This window comes from Mirounga angustirostris, unplaced genomic scaffold, assembly GCF_029215605.1.
Source record: "Mirounga angustirostris isolate CCGP_5_RB_7025 unplaced genomic scaffold, mMirAng1.0.hap1 SCAF_17, whole genome shotgun sequence".
Lineage (NCBI taxonomy): Eukaryota > Metazoa > Chordata > Mammalia > Carnivora > Phocidae > Mirounga > Mirounga angustirostris.
The window spans coordinates 29,588,950-29,606,945 of NW_026991725.1; the positions used below are offsets into that span (position 1 = coordinate 29,588,950).

Genomic DNA, 17,996 nt, shown 5'->3' on the forward strand with positions numbered 1-17,996 from the left:
TCATTAATTTGCTGATGCCTCACTTGGGGAAGGAGTCCTCAGGGTCAGTTTTTTGTTTGGCCAGCACACCAGAGAACAGGCTCTTTGGGTTTCTCCACCAAGAGGTATACTGTCTCAGACTCACCACCTTTACTAAGCACTCTGTAACACCAAGAGTCTCTTACGAGAGTCTGAATTTCATTATAGTTAGGTGGGAAACGTAGGAAAAAACTGGGTGGAATCAGTTGATAAAAATTCATGGATTCACTGAAAAACATTCACCGAGTGCCGTGCCCACCATGTGTTGACACTGTACTAAATGCTGGGGGTGCAAAGAAGAACAGGACAGGGACGGCTCCAAGGAACTCTCATGCCAGGAGGAGGAAGATGGGTGTTGAGGGGAAGGCCCACAGGAGTCCTGCGGGCATCTGTTCAGCAGGGTCCCAAGGTGGGGGGGCGACAAAGTAGGCAATGGGTTGCGGGATAGGAAAGATTCGTAATGGATGAGGCAACAACTTGTTTGTGTTGACTTTCTGCGTGCATCTTAAATGACAGCAAAAGGTAATTAAAGAACCAGAGCTAGCTGGCGTTGAAAATAAATTCATACCCATGTCACATGATTTGAATAGAGCTGCACTACCGAAACGAATTCACGGCTCCTTCCGAAAGAAATCCCAGTATAGTAAGTGTGTATTGGGGGCGAGGCTCCTTCTTTGTTGGGAGCCACATTTGTCTAAGAGACAAAGCTCGTCTGCTTCAGGAAATGTTTGCCATAGTGAGACAGGGACTTTATTGCATCTCTTTTCAAAGGCAAGTTGCCAAGGGAAGGTGCTACCCCTTGAATTAAGTCATGTTATTTCCTATGTGACATATTACTGGGGTGTTTGTAAGTGGAAACGATACTTTCTCTGGCATTAGCTTAGTTTGTAAAACTTAGAGGCCCCAGCTGAGGTGGATTTATCTTGAACTTACGCCTCAGGACTCCTTGCTTACACAGGCCCCTTCCAGGGTCTTGGGAGAGGGTCCTAGCAATTTTTTGTATTCATAATTTTGCATGTTTTTATTAGACAGGATTTCCCAAAGTAGATGAGGTTCAGGCCCCACAAGATCCTTGATTTACCCCTGGGTTTCAGATAATTATAACTCAGTAAGTTTCTTGAATGAAGCCTCTAAGTTATTGATAAACACAGAGTGAACTAGTTAGCAGTGTGGTAAAGTCTATTTTGAGTGGGCATGGCACTCGGTGAATGTTTTTCAGTGAATCCATGAATTTTTATCAACTGATTCCACCCAGTTTTTTCCTACGTTTCCCACCTAACTATAATGAAATTCAGACTCTCGTAAGAGACTCTTGGTGTTACAGAGTGCTTAGTAAAGGTGGTGAGTTGGAGACGTTATACCTCTTGGTGGAGAAACCCAATGAGCCTGTCCTCTGGTGTGCTGGCCAAACAAAAATCTGAAATCCACCTCAAAGACGTTCCAAGAGCTTATTAATAAGGTAGCACTTTCGGGGTTTTGTGTTACATTTTGTTTTAATAAGGTACCACTTTTTGAATGGTAGTAATAATCATATCTCTTTCAGATGAAATCAGGAATGACATATATTATGGAAAACCAGCAGTGGTTGATAATCCTAAATGTTAAGTATACTTTTTTTGCTGACTTTAAAGTGCTTCTCCTTCATTCACCTACACAGGTCCAGACTGATGGCTTATTTTTTAAAATTCTTTTAGTCACTTCATCGGTTCTAACAATACAAGCTCCATGATTTTAGAAACTGAAGGACTCTGCAATGTAGAAGGGCTCTACCTGATCCACGTAGAGCACATCCACATGCTGGCTTGTCTGTGGTGCATCAGTGTTGTGCCAAGAACATAAGCACTAAGAGAGAATGAGGAAAATCTAAGCCTTATCCCTACTGAATTATTTACCCCACTCTTGAGAATACCATTGAGGTAGTCATGGCCACACTGTGAAGGCAAATCGAGCCGCAGTCACAGAGACACCCTAATGCTCCCCCGTCATCCAGCATCGGTTTCCTTTAGATGGCTGTGTGCACACACAAGTTTATACACCGCGGGGTATCGTCATCACTTTTTGCTGTGTACTGGAAATCCTGGCAGCTTCTTCTCCGATTCAGAAAGGCATAAACATTCAGGATGAAAATAATAACTCGGGTCTGTCCTTTGAGGGAACTTCGGGTGGCTGTTTTATTATTTTCTATTTGTAATAGTTCAAAAGGTTTGAGATAGTCCTACCCAGCAACTACCATACTTTCCTTCTCCCAGCCGCATCCCTTCTTCCCACATATCTAACAACATATCTTCTTTCTCTTGGAAGCAGAGTAGTTCTTCCTCTGCCCCTTAACGTTTCTTTATGACCTATATCTAGTAGGCACTTACTGTGTTTCAGGCACTAGGCTAGGGACCTTTACGTATTGTACAAGCAAGATAGTGTGCCCAACACTCTCAGATAGTGCCTGGCACATGGAAAATGCTCAATACATGCTCTCTCACACTGTGTCTCATTTTCATGTTTCCAACAGCTCTTGCAATGTAGATATCATTATCTCCACTTTGGGGATGAGGAAATTGAAACTCAGAGACGTTGGGTCACTTGCCTAGGTTCACACTGTTAACAAGTGGCAGAACCGCCTAGGAGCTTTGCAAGTAAGGCAACTCCGCATTCCCTTGGACTGGGAGCTGAATGATGACTATCTGGCATTTTGTGCATTGTCTCCTGGAGTTGGTTTCCAACTGGAATAGGACCTTTTGGGGAAGAGAGCTCCTTTTCCCCATGACAGTCGCATGCTTCTGGAGCTCCTGGCCATGCCACCTCTGGGCATCCCCAGACTTTCTGCTTACTGCCCAGTGCAAATGTAACATCATTATTACTAGGCACCTACTCTGTGCCCAGCCTTATGTGAGGTGCTTTGCACATGCTCTTTCATTTAATCCTCAAATTGCCTTATGAAGTAAATGGTGCTAGGTGAGACTCCGAGATGTTTGTTACTCCAGTCACTTCACCAGGATGTGACAGCCAGAATTCAAACCTAGGTCTTCCTGATTCCAGAGGCCCTTGCTTCTTCTGCTGTTCCTCACCGCCAGGAACTCTTCTTCAAAGCTATTCTCAGAACTTTGATTAAAATATAGGCCCATGGGGCGCCTGGGTGGCTCAGTTGGTTAAGCGACTGCCTTCGGCTCAGGTCATGATCCTGGAGTCCCAGGATCGAGTCCCGCATCGGGTTCCCCGCTCAGCGGGAAGTCTGCTTCTCCCTCTGACCCTCCTCCCTCTCATGCTCTCTCTCTATCTCATTCTCTCTCTCAAATAAATAAAATCTTTAAAAAAAAAAAAAAAAAAAAAAATATAGGCCCACAATTTCAGATCCTTTAGACTTCGCCCTCCCCTCCCACCCGAGAAAGGATTTACGTCATGAAATTAGATGTCTTGTATTGAGGAGCTTCACATGGGGAGTCATGTTCTCCTGGCTCATGGACCTATGTAGATGAATAAAGGAAAGGGGTTACTCCATCCCCAAGTACTTCAAACATACTGGAACAGGTTCTAGGTCACTCTGCTTATTTCTTGGACTGCCTTCCTCCAAAGAGCCAGTTTTCCCTGCCTGCCTTGGGATTCTAGCATAGAGAGTTTGGAGTTGGTCCTATTTTAAATTTATTTTCACTGCCTGCTTTGGACACTTTTTCAGCTAAACCTGTTAGGATTTCAGTACATTCAGGACAGTGATGACATGCTTCAGTCCTCAGTTCTTCTCTGTCTCCTCAGTTAATAGAAAGGAAACATAGCCTATCTGTCTGGACCTGTATAGAAGAATTTGGAGGAAAAAAAATAACGGCTAAGAAATGTTCCCTCATTTTTTGAGCTACCTTTAATCTGTCCCGTTGTTCTACAGCAAAAGGCTTTTGCAAAAATACTTGAGTTTTCCTCTTCAAATAAGGTATATTTTTAAAAATCATTTAGAAGCCCGTGAATAGCAAAAAGCTGATGGACTAGGAGAAAAAGAAAAAGAAAATTAATAGACCATAAATGTGAGTATTTATTTCTGGACAGTCAGTTCTGTTCCATCAATTTATATGTCTATTCTTTTTTTTTTTTTTTAAAGATTTTATTTATTTATTTGACAGAGAGACACAGCGAGAGAGGGAACACAAGCAAGGGGGAGTGGGAAAGGGAGAAACAGGCTTCCCGCTTAGCAGGGAGCCCGATGCGGGGCTCGAACCCAGGACCCTGGGATCATGACCTGAGCCGAAGGCAGACGCTTAACGACTGAGCCACCCAGGCGCCCCTATATGTCTATTCTTATGCCAGTATCCCACTATGATTACTGTAGCTTCGAATTGGGTTTTGAAGCCGGGGCATATGAGTCTTTCCACTTTGTTCTTCCTTATCAAGATTGTTTTGGCTGTTCTGGGTCCCTTGACTTGACGTATGAATTTTAGAATTAACTTGCCAATTTCTGGAAAGAAGTCAGCTGTGATTTTGATAGGGAATGTGCTGAAACCATAGTTCAATTTGGGGCATAGTGCCATTTTAACAATATTTTCTTCTAATCCATGAACGTGGCATATCTTTCCATTTATTTTGATGTCCTTTAATGTCTTTCAACAGTGTTTTATAGTTTTCAGTGTAGTCTTGTACTTCTTTGGTTAATTTTTTCCTAAGGATTTTATTCTTTTTAATATTGTTATACATGGAATTGTTTTCTTAATTTCATTTTGGACTACTCATTGCTAGTGTATAGAAATACAGCTAATTTTTACACATTGATCTTGTATCCTGCAACCTTGCTGACCCCATTTATTAGTGCTAAGTTTTTTCCTACATTCCTAGGAATATGTCTTGTGGTCTTCTGGTTTCCCAGGAATATGTTGAAGCATTTCAAAGTCTCTGTGGACATCTTATTTCTCAGCTTTTTCCTTTTAAGATTTTTGGTTAGGCTATTTTTTTGTCCCGCCTGTTAATCCATTGCCTCACACGACCACCAGGATAAAACATTTACCTGTAATTGTTTTTTAAAAATGCCCCTTGAGAAGAAGAGGCTTTTAGCATTGTGCAGCTCTCAGTGAGGTCAAAGACAAGCTTTTCAAGCGAGGTTTTCCAGGGAACCCACTATACAGGTAAAACACTGACAGTTCTTTGAAAATGAGGCTTTAAAATAGCCAAACTGTGGAAAGAGCCGAGATGCCCTTCAACAGATGAATGGATCAAGAAGATGTGGTCCATATATACAATGGAATATTACTCAGCCATCAGAAAAGATGAATACCCAACTTTTACATCAACATGGATGGGAGTGGAGGAGATTATGCTAAGTGAAATAAGTCAAGCAGAGAAAGTCAATTATCATATGGTTTCACTTATTTGTGGAACATAAGGAATAACATGGAGGACATTAGGAGAAGGAAGGGAAAAATGGGGGGGGGGAATTGGAGGGAGAGATGAACCATGAGAGACTATGGACTCTGAGAAACAAACAGGGTTTTAGAGGGGAGGGGGGAGGGGGGATTGGTTAGCCCGGTGATGGGTATCAAGGAGGGCACGTACTGCATGGAGCACTGGGTGTTATACGAAAACAATGGATCGTGGATCACCACATCAAAAACCAATGATGTATTGTATGGTGACTAACATAACATAATAAAATGAAAAAAAAGAAAATGAGGCTTTAAGGAACTCCAGCTCCATTTTGCTCCCCTGGGATGTGGGCCATTTTTCAAGGCGACCATCAGGATAGAGAGCAGAGGTCTAGGACAAGTTAAAACAACAGATCTCACTGTTCTTACGGAAATTAGTTTTTATTTCATGAATGCTCTCTGGGTTGCTGCAAGCCCATTGATTAAATTTTCCAAACTTCTAACAGAGTTAATTCTGACCACTTTTTCCAGTTTTTGTCATTGTTGTTGCTTTTATGAGAGATGAATTTTCAGATGTCCTCACTTTCCCATTTTAGCTGATTTGCCTATAACATGGTTTTTTAAATCTATAAAGTCTCAATGACCATTGGCTAATTAAACACTTAGTCATGTGAGATGATTAGAGAAAAGGAATAAAAATAGAAAATGTCTTTCTCGGAGAAGCTCTCCCAGATGGAGAGATGAAGTCCAACAAAGTATTTCTGTATTTAGTGCTCTCAAAGTTAAGTTTAAGGTAACAGCTATTTTTAAATCCCCTTTTCTTCATACGAGTTAAACACAGGCTTTGAAGTCAAAACTGATTTCAAATTCCAGCTCTGCTTCGGACTCTCTTGACAATCTAGGACAAATTACATAACTTCTCTGTACCTCAGTTTCCTCGTTTGTAAAATGGGGGAATGATCATATCTATCACATAAGGTTATTGTGAGGATTAAATGTGAAATGCTGATCACAGATGCCTTACAGTCCAATAGTATTGGTTGTGATGATTATCTTTCTAATATTTGGCAAAAGTACAGTAATGATTCTTGAGTAGAGTCAACCTCAAGGAAGATTTTCTTCTCTTTCTTCCTATTTCTTTTACCTTTTTTGTATTTAAAGCATTGAGAAGAAAATGTATTCAACACTTTGGAATAAAAACTTGTGTCAAAGAATGAAAAAATGTTATTTATTTATTCGACAAACATTCATTAAGTAACTAGTAAATAGCAAGCACTGTGTCAGGCACAGGGACAATGACAATCAAGTATGGTCCCTGCCCTCAAGGAGCCCACAGTCCAGGAGACTGACAAGGAAACAGGTGATTACATGCCATGACAAAGGCTGTGATACAAGGATACACGGAACATGTGGTGGGAGTATAGCTTTCACCAGTTCCTCCTACATTTAGCCCCTATTGTTTGGCTCCAAAACTGAGGAATTGGTCCTCTTTTTGTCTTTAACTGCGTGGTTTAAGCTGTGGAATTTTTTAAATTTCTAGAGATAAGAGAAAAACACCTTAAATCATGGAGGACACTAGAAATGGTATTTCCTACAGAGCCAGGGCTTCCTACTAGGGTAGTCACTTCTGGGGTTTTCAACCTGAAAAGTTCTTTGGCATAGTTTTTCTTTGCCGTCCACTTAAAAAAAAATGTTTTTTTCTTTCCCACTTTATCATTCAGAGACCTGGGTAGTTCCCAAAGGAAGACTGCTTTACAGATTTATAGGCAAAGGCGGAAAATGATTACTTTTGACCTTCAAGTCCCATACCAAAAAAATGAACATAAACTTTCATGGTAGTTACTGAAAATGCAGATAATTTTAATTCCATTGCATTTTTCAGAATTCTCAATCGTAACCCTCTGACAACTGTTGAAGATTCGTATCTTTTTAAATTGCCGGCATTAAAATATTTGTAAGTATTCCAACGATCTCATGGCTCATGAGATGATTTCTGCTGTTTTTTAAAGATTAAGTATCTTGCATTTTGGTTAAAAAGTCATAATTTAAATTTTAACTGGGTTATTGAAATAAGAATTATTGGCAAAGAAACAATGTATATGGGCAAGACAGCCTGCAGAGGAAGAAAGCACTATTGAAGAACACATACAGATATGGAACATACAGATGTATGCAGAAATATCATTTATTATGTATGTAGAAATACCATTTGTCTCAAAAAGCAAAGTGGAATAAGATGTACATTATTTAAAAAAAAAAAGATTAATCAAGAGAGATGGATGCAATTGAGAATGAGAAGTAGGATAATGGTAACAAGAGATTGTACTGTTCATCACCAAGGTGATAAATTTGATGATGCACATAAATTTAAATTTCTTCAATAAAAGTTCTCTGAAATTATTGTCCATAGCAAGTTAACTCTTGAGCTGGCTTGACGGAATTTAACTAATCGCATGTCGTTAAGTCTCTTTTTAAGTATAGAATTTTTGTCTTTGGTATCATTCATGTTTGGACTTTCTCCTTCAGAGACATGGGAACAACACAGGTGTCACTTCCAACAATTGAGAGCATCCTCATGATGACCCTTGAATTGGAAAAACTGTAAGTTGATTTTTCTTATGTTTATTTTCACTTAGTTGTTTATGTTTGTTTTATTCTTTTCTTAAGTCAGATTTATTGAGGTATAATTTTCATTTAATAAAATTTACTCTTTTTAAGTATACAGTTTGATGAGTTTTGGCAAACATATAGCTACGTAACCACCACCACATTTGAGATATAGAACATTTTTGTTTCCAGTCAATCCCCTTTTCCCACCATCAGCCCCTGGCAGCCACCAGCCTCATTTTTGTCCCTATAGTTTTGCCTTTTCCACCACGTCTTATAAATGAAATCATACAGTATGTAGTCTCTTGTGATTGGCTCCTTTCACTCAGCATACTCCTTTTTTTTTTAATTCTTATGTTAATCCCCATACATTACATCATTAGTTTTAGATGAAGTGTTCCATGATTCATTGTTTGTGCACAACACCCAGTGCTCCATGCAGAATGTGCCCTCCTCAATACCCACCACCAGGCTAACCCATCCTCCCACCCCCCTCTCCTCTAGAACCCTCAGTTTGTTTTTCAGAGTCTATCGTCTCTCATGGTTCGTCTACCCCTCAGATTTCCCCCGCTTCATTCTTCCCCTCCTGCTACCTTCTTCTTTTTTTTTTTTTCTTAACATATATTGCATTATTTGTTTCAGAGGTACAGATCTGAGATTCAACAGTCTTGCACAATTCACAGCGCTTACCAGAGCACATACCCTCCCCAGTGTCTATCACCCAGTCACCCCATCCCTCCCACCCCACCCCCCACTCCAACAACACTCAGTTTGTTTCCTGCGATTAAGAATTCCTCATATCAGTGAGATCATATGATACATGTCTTTCTCTCTTTGACTTATTTCACTCAACATAATACCCTCCAGTTCTATCCACGTCGTTGCAAATGGCAAGATCTCATTCCTTTTGATGGCTGCATAATATTCCATTGTATATATAGACCACATCTTCTTTATCCATTCATCTGTCGATGGACATCTTGGCTCTTTCCACAGTTTGGCTATTGTGGACATTTCAGCATAATCCTTTTGAGATTCATCAAGGTTGTTGCATCTATCTGCAACTCATTCCTTTTTATTGCTGGGTAGTATTCCAGTTGTATGGATACACCAGTCTGTTTATGCATTCATCAGTTAATGGACATTTGAGCTATTCTTAGTTTTTTGTCTATTATGAATAAATCTGCTAAAAGCAGTCACATGCAGGTCTTTGTGTGAGCATATGTTTACATTTTGGGGGAGGTAAAATACTTAATGGTAGGACTGCTACATCATAGGCTAAGTGTATATTTAACTTTTTAAGAAACCGCTTACCTGGGGGCACCTGGGTGGGTCAGTCGGTTAAGTGTTTGACTCTTGATATTGGCTTAGATCATGATCTCAGGGTCGTGAGATCAAGCTCCCAGTTGGGCTCCACGCTGAATGTGGACCCTGCTTAAGATCCTCTCTCTCCCTATTCCTCTCCCTGCACCTCCCCACCCCCGGCTCATATGCACCCATATGTGTGCTCTCTCTAAAAAAAAGAAACAAACAAACAAAAAACACACAAAAAAACTGCTTACCTGTTTTTAAAATGGATGTACCTTTTTGCATTCCAACCAGCAGTGTATGAGATCTTCACCTTATATTTCAGTTAAAAAATTTTTTTAAACTTTCTTATAGGTATGTATGTAGGCTGTATCTCATTGTGGCTTTAATATGCATTTCTCTAATAGCTCGTGATGTTGAGTGTGTACTCATGTACAGATACCTTTTTTTTTTCTAATTGCAGGAGAACCAGTTTTTTTTTTTTTTAAAGATTTTTCTTTATATATTTGACAGAGAGAGAGACAGCGAGAGAGGGAACACAAGCAAGGGGAGTGTGAGAGGGAAAGCAGGCTTCCCGCTGACCAGGGAGCGCAATGCGGGGCTCAATCCCAGGACCCTGGGATCATGACCTGAGTCAAAGGCAGCTGCTTTAACCACTGAGCCACCCAGGCACCCCATGTACCAGATACCTTTTTAAATGATGTGTCCTTCAAATCCATTTTTTCTTTTCCTTTTCTTTTTTTGAAGATTTATTTATTTATCTTAGACAAAGAGAGAGAGAGTGAGTGAGTGTGGTGGGGAGAGAGGCTGAAGGAGATAGAGAGAGAGAATCTCAAGCAGACTCCCCGCGAAGCATGGAGCCTGACTCAGGGCTCAATCCCACAAGCCTGAAACCATAACCTGAGCCAAAATCAAGAGTCGGACACTCAACAGACTGAGCCACCCTGGCACCCCCAAATCCATTTTTTAATTGGATACATATATTGAGTTTTAAGAGTATGTTATATATTCTGGAAAAAGTCCTTTCTCTCAGATAGGTGTTCAGCAAATTTCTCCCAGGTTGTGGTTTGTCTTCATTCTGTTCTATCTCTGAAGACCAGAAGTTTTTAATTTTTAAATTTTGATGCACTTACCTATTTCACCTATCCTCCCACCCCCTGTCCTCTCTGGTATCCATCAGTTTGTTCCCTAGAATTAAGAGTCTGTTCCTTGATTTGTCTCTCTCTTTCTCGATTTGTCTCTTTCTTGCTCTTTTTTTCCCTTTGCTCATTATTTTTGGTTTCTTAAATTTCACATATGAGTGAAATCATATGGTATTTGACTTTCTCTGACTGACTTACTTCACTTACATTGTACTCTCTAGCTCCATCCATGTTGTTGCAGATGGCAAGAGTTCATTCTTTTTTATGGCTGAATAATATTCCATAATTTATATATATGAATCTCTTCTTTATCCATTTATCTATCAATGGACACTTAGGTTACTTCCATAATTTGGCTATTATAAATAATGCTGCAATAAACATAGAGGTGCGTGTATCCCTTTGAATTAGTGTTTTTGTATTCTTTGGTTAAATACCCAGAAGTACAATTACTGGATTATAGAGTAGTTCTATTTTTAATTTTGTGAGTTATAGAACTCCATACTGTCTTCCTCAGTGGCTGCATCAGTTTGCATTCCCACCAACAGTGCCTAAGGTTCCTATTTCTCCATATCCTCACTAGAATTTGTTGTTTGTGTTTTTTATTTTAGCCATTCTGACAGATGTGAGGTTGATATCTCATTGTGGTTTTGATTTGCATTTTCCTGATGATGGGTGATGTTGAACATCTTTTCCTGTGTCTGTTGGCCCCATCTGTAGGTCTTCTTTAAAAAAAAAAAAAAAAGATTTTATTTATTTATTTGGGAGAGAGCACAAGCGGGGGGAGAGGCAGAGGGAGAGGGAGAAGCAGACTCCCCACTGAGCAGGGAGCACTATGTGGGGCTCGATTCCAGGACCCTGAGATCATGACCTGAGCTGAAGGTGGACGTTTCATCGACTGAACCACCCAGGTGCCTCTGTGTGTCCTCTTTGGAGAAATGTCTGTTCATGTCTTCTGCCCACTTTAAATTGGATTATTTGGGGGGTTTTTTGGTGTTGAGTTGTATAAATTCTTTATATATTTTGGATACTAAACCTTTATTGAATATGTCACTTGCAAATATCTTCTCCCATTGAGCAGGTTGTCTTTTAGTTTTGTTGATTGTTTCCTTTACTATGCAGAAGCTTTTTATTTTGATTAGTCCCAATAGTTTACTTTTGCTTTTGTTCCCCTTGCCTCAGGAGACATATTTAGAAAGATGTTGTTAAAGCCAATATCAGAGAAATTACTGCGTGTGCTCTCTTCTAGGATTTTTATGGTTTTAGGTCTCACATTTAGGTCCTTAATCCGTTTTGAGTTTACTTTTGTAAATGGTGTAAGAAAGTGGTCCAGTTTCATTCTCTTGCACGCAGTTGTCCAGTTTTCCCAACAACATTTTTTGAAGAGACTGTCTTTCTCATTGCATATTCTTGCTTCCTTTGTCGAAGATTAATTACCATATAATTTTAAGTTTGCTTCCAGGCTTTCTATTCTGTTCATTGATCTATGTGTCTATTTTTGTGCCAGTACCATACTGTTTTGATTACTACAGCTGTGTAATATAACTTGAATTGTGGGATTGTGATATCTCCAGTTTTGTTTTTCTTTTTCAAGATTGCTTTGGTTATTCAGGGTCTTTTGTGGTTCATACAAATTTTATGATTGTTTGTTCTAGTTCTGTGAAAAATGCTATTGGAATTTTGATAGGGATTGTATTAAATCTGTAGATTGCTTTGGGTAGTAATCATAGATCTGCTTTCTGTTACTAAAAATTAGTTTGCATTTTCTAGAATGTTATATAAATGGAATCATGTGGTAAGTACTCTTTTCTAACTGGCTTCTTTCATTCATCATAATTATTTTGATTCATCCATGCTGTTATGTATATCAATAATTCATTTTTATTGCTGAATAGTATTCCATTATATAGATATGCCACAATTTATCTGCTCACCATTGATGAACATTTGATTTGTTCCAATTTTCGGCTATTAAAAATAAAGCTTCTATGTGTGTACAAGTCTTTGTATGGATACATACTTCCATTTCTCTTGGGGTAAATACCTGGAAGTGGATGGCTGGTTCATATGGTAAGTGTGTGTTTTAAGTTTTTAAAAAATTATTTTCCACAGTGGTTGTACCATTTTACATTCCCACCAGCAATGTATGAGGTTTCCATTTTCTTCACATTTTTGCTAATACTTGCTATAGTAAGTGTTTTTAATTGTAGACAGTTGAATAGGTGTATAGTGGCATCTCTGTGGCTTTTATTTGCATTTCCTTTCTAATTATTGATGTCAGATATCTTTTCGTATGCTTGTCTTTCGGCTATATTATTATTGCATTTTGAGAGTTCTTTATATATTCTGGAAACAAGTCCTCTATCAAATATGTAATTTACTAAGTATTTTCTCCCATTTTGTAGCTCGTATTTTCATTCTCTTAAGAGTGTCTTTTGCGAGATAGAAATTCTTAATTTTGATGGTGTCCAATTTATCCTTTTTTTTTTTGTAGGCTATCCTTATGGTGTCATATCTTAAGAAATCTTGCCCAACACAAGGTCTCCTGTGTTTTCTTTGAGACGCTTATAGTTTTAGGTTTTATATTTGGATCTTTGAACCAATTTGAGTTCATTTCTGTATATGGTTTGGATTGATGTTTGCTTTTTTGCATATGGATGTCCAGTTGTTCCAGCACCATTTGTTGGAAAGTCTATCCTTTCTCCACTCAGCTGCCTTGGAACCTGAAAATAAGTTGTTCCTATCTCTTTCCTTCTGGACTTTCTATTCTGTTTCTTTGATCTGTTTGTCTAAATTTATACTAATATCACAAAGTCTTGAAAGTGTAGCCTCATAAGTCTTGTAATCTGGTAGTGTTAGTCCTCTCCAATTTTGTCTTCTTTTTCAAAGCTCTTTGGCTATTCTAGGAGCTTTACATTTCCATATGAATTTTAGCATTAGCTTGCCAATTTGTACAGACAAGTCTGGTGGGATTTTTATCTGTAAATCAATTTGGGGAGAATTGACATCTTAACAATATTGAATCTTCTGATCCATGAACGCTTTATGTCTCTTCATGTATTTAGGTGTTCTTTAATTTTTCCCAGGAATATTTTATAGTTTTCAGTGTGTAAGCCTTTTACATCTCTTCAGACTTTTCTAAGTATTTTATACTTTTGATGCTATTATAAGTAATATTTTTTTAAATTTCAATTTCTAATTGTTTAGTGCTAGGTATTAGAGATAAATTAATTTTTTGTATATTGATCTTTTTCCTGCAAACTTGATAAACTCGTTTATTAGTTCTAGTAACCTTTTTATAGATTCCATCAGGTTTTCTCCATAGATGATCATTTTATCTGCAAATATAGTTTTGCTTCTTCCTTTCCATTTTGAATACCTTTTCTTTCTTTTTCTTGCTGTATTGCACTGACTGGAACCTTCAGTGCACTATCAAATAGAAGTAATGAGAGAAGACTCCCTTTCCTTTGTCCTGATCTTGGAGAGAAAGCATTTGTCTTTCACTATTAAATATGATGTTTGCGATTTTTCTGTAGAAGTCTCTTATCAAGATGAAGTTTCCTTCCGTCCCAGTTTGCCAAGGGCTTCTTTTTTTTTTAATTTGTAACCAGGAATGGATGTTAGATTTGTCAGATACTTTTTCTCCATCTATTACAATGATTGTATAATTTTTTTAGTTTATTAGTTGGGTAAATTACTTTGATTTTCAAATATAAACCAATCTTGCAATCCTGAGATAAACCCCACTTCATAATGTAGCTAGCATCTTTTCATATATTGTTGGATTTGATATAGTAAAATTTTGTTTAGAAGTTTGCATCTGTGCTCATGAGAGATATTGGTCTGTTGTTTTCTTTTCTTGTATGTCTTTGTCTAGTTTGGATAAAGCAAAAGTTGGCCTTAAAAATGAGTTGGGAAGTTTTCCCTTCTCTTCAGTTCTTTGGTAGAGTGTGTGTAGAATTGGCATTATTTCTTCCTTAAATGTTTGGTAGAATTCACCAGTGAAGCATGTGGGTTTGAAGCTTTCTATGTGAGAAGGTTGTAAACTACACACTCTATTTCTTTAATAGTGCTATTTAAGTTACATATTTATTTTTGAGTAGTTTATGTCTTTAAGGACTTGTCCATTTCATTTTGAATTTATTGACATGAATTAGTTTATAATATTCCCTTATCATCCTTTGAATATATGTAGAATTTGTATTGATGTCACCCCTCTCGTTTCTGTTATTGATAATTTGTGTCTTCTCTTGTCTTGTCTTGATCAATATGGCTAGAGGTATATCAATTTTATTTACCTTCTCTAAAAACTGTCTTTTCATTTCACTGACCTCTCTATTTTTCTGTTTTCCATTTTATTTCTGCCTTGATCTTTATTATGCTATTTCTTCTCCTTACTCAGTGATTAATTTTCTTTTTCTAGTTTCTTAAAAGTGGACGCTGGGGAAGCTGAACACTGTGTTAGCAAACACCCACATGTTGACATGTTTTCAGTTTCAGTCAGTAAAAAACATAGTTCTTAATTTCCCTTTTGCTTTATTTTACCCACAGGGTTACTTAGAAATGTATTGTTTAGTTTCCAAATATTTGGAGATTTTTCAAATCTGTTAATTTCTAATTTAATTCCATTGTGGTCACAGAACATGTGTTGAATAACTGAAATCCTTTTAAACTTATTGAGTCTTGTTTTATATCCATGTATTCTGGTAATAGATGAGAATATGGTCTATTTTGGTAAATATTATGTGTCTACTTGAAAAAAACGTGTATTCTGATTTTGGGTGGAGTGATCTATAAATATCAATTAGATCAAGTAGGTTGATAGTGTTCAAGTCGGCTATAATATCTTTACTGATTTTTTATATTTTTTTCTGTCAATTATTGAGAGAGGGGTATTGAAATCTCCAACTATAATTGTGTATGTATTTGTTTCTCTTTGCCATTCTCCTTAATCTATTTTGAAGTTCTTTTATCAGATGCATAAATATTTAGGTTATGTCTTTTTTATTAGTTGACATTTCTATCATGATGGAATAACCTCCTTTATCCTTGGTAATATTCTTTGCTGAAATTGACTTTGTCTTATAGTAATATAACCACTCAAGGTCTATTTTGATTAGTGTTAGCATAGCATAATTTTTTCCATACTTTTAACCTACTTGTATCTTTCTGTTGAAGATCATTCTTGTAGACAGCATGTAGTTTGGGCTTGTGCTTTCTTATCTGGTGTGACAACTCTATCTTTTAATTAGGGTGATTATACCTTTTATATTTAATGTAAGTATATATATGATTACATTTAAAGCTACTGTCTAATATTTTCTATGTGTCCCATCTGTTCTTTGTTTCTTTTTTTTTTTTTTCTTTTTCTTCCTGCTTTTGGATTGACTGAGTACATTTTATTATTTTATTTGTTGACTAATTAGTTACAACTCAGGTTTTGTTATTATAGTAGTTGCTTAATGGTTTGTAGTGTTCATCTTTAACTTATCACAGTCTGTCTTCAAATTATATTATATGATTGCGTGATTGGTATAAGAACCTTACAATGCATAGTATACTGCCATTTTCCCGCTCCTGGCCTTTGTGCTATTGTTTTCATACATTTTACTATTTTTTTTAATAAAGATTTTATTTATTGATTTGATAGAGAGAGACAGCCAGAGGGAACACAAGCAGGGGGAGTGGGAGAGGGAGAAGCAGGCTTCCCGCTGAGCAGGGAGCCCGACGTGGGGCTTGATCCCAGGTCCCTGGGATCGTGACCTGAGCCGAAGGCAGACGCTTAACGACTGAGCCACCCAGGTGCCCCTACTTTTACTTATAAACATCACACCATATTATGTTTTTTGTTTAACCAATAAGTTAACTCTCTTATTGAAGTATAGTTGATGTAATATTAAATTAGTTTCAGATGTACAACATAGTGATTCAACAATTACATACATTTTGAAATGCTCACCACAATAAGTGTATTACAGTATTATTGACTGTATTCCCTACATTATACTTTTCATCTGGTGACTTATTTGTTTTATAACTGGAAGTTTGTACCTCTTAATCCTTTTCACCTATTTTGACCATATCCCCACCCTCTCTGCTTTAGCAACCACCAGTTTGTTCTCCATATTTATGAGTGTGTTTCTCTCTTTTTTGTTGTTGTTGTTTGTTCATTTGTTGTTGTTGTTTTTAAAGATTCTACATATAAGTGAAATCACATTGTATTTGGATATTTATTTTTTTTTTTTAAAGATTTTATTTATTTATTTGAGAGAGAGAATGAGAGAGAGAGAGCGCGAGAGGGGGGAGGGTCAGAGAGAGCAGCAGACTCCCTGCCGAGCAGGGAGCCCGATGCGGGACTCGATGCGGGACTCGATGCGGGACTCGATCCTGGGACTCCAGGATCATGACCTGAGCCGAAGGCAGTCGCTTAACCAACTGAGCCATCCAGGCGCCCCTGGATATTTAAATAGTAAGAAAAATCTTATATATTTACCTATGTAGTTACCAGTTCTACTGTTCCTCATTCTTTTATGTGGATCCACATTTCCATCTGGTATCATTTTCCTTCCGCTTAAAAATATTTCCTTTAGCATTTCTACAGTGTAAGTCTACTAGTGATGAATTCTTTCAGCTTTTGCAAGTCTCAGATAGTCTTTGTTTTGCTTTTGTTTTTGAGAGATCTGAATATAGAATATTAGGTTGATAGTTGTTGGGTCCCCTCTCCTCTTCACTGCTTTAAAGACTGAGTTCCATTATTTCCAACAAGAAATATGTTGTCATTATTATCTTTGTTTCTCTATATGTTGTGTGTGTTGTTTTTTCCTTTGGCTGCTTTTAAGATGTTCTCTTTATTGATGGTTTTGAGCAGTTTGATTATGATGTGCCTTCATGTAGTTTTGTACGTTTCTTTTTTTTTTTTTTAAGATTTATTTATTTATTTATTTAACACAGAGAGACACAGCGAGAAAGGGAACACAAGCAGGGGGAGTGCGAGAGAGAGAAGCAGGCTTCCCGCCAAACAGGGAGCCCGATGCGGGGCTCGATCCCAGGGCCCTGGGATCATGACCTGAGCTGAAGACAGACGCTTAACGACTGAGCCACCTAGGCACCCCAATTGTCCATGTTTCTTGTGCTTAGAGTTTATTGACCTTCTCGGTTTTGTGGGTTTATTGGGTTTGCCTGTTTGGGAAATTTTAGGCTATTATTTTTTCAAAATGTCTTCTATTTCCTCTCCTTCATTCACTCTAAGTACACATATATTAGGCCACTTGAAGTTGTTGTACAACTCACTGAGTTAAGTAGAGGCATGGGTTTTTTAGTCTGGGTTTTTTTTAACATATGAAATACAGTTATAACTTTTTTTAAAAGATTTATTTATTAGAGAGAGAGCATGAGCGGGTGGGGCAGAGGGAGAGGGAGAGGGAGAGAGAATCTCAAGCAGACTCCACGCTGAGCTAGGAGCCCAGTGTGGGGCTTGATCTCACGACCCTGAGATCATGACCTGAGCTGAAACCAAGAGTCAGATGTTTAAATGACTGCGCCACCCAGGCACCCCAGTTACAACAACTTTTTAAATGTCCTTGTCTGC

General features: G+C 37.9%; 1 protein-coding gene across 1 annotated transcript in view; it reads left to right on the forward strand.

Annotated features, from left to right (window-relative positions):
- Positions 1–17,996, forward strand: part of LOC135362993 (leucine-rich repeat-containing protein 37A-like) — a 41,351-nt gene that overhangs the window by 12,623 nt on the left and 10,732 nt on the right. The window contains 2 exon segments of the mRNA XM_064583037.1: positions 7,234–7,305; positions 7,878–7,952. Coding sequence (XP_064439107.1) covers positions 7,234–7,305; positions 7,878–7,952 — 147 coding nt within the window.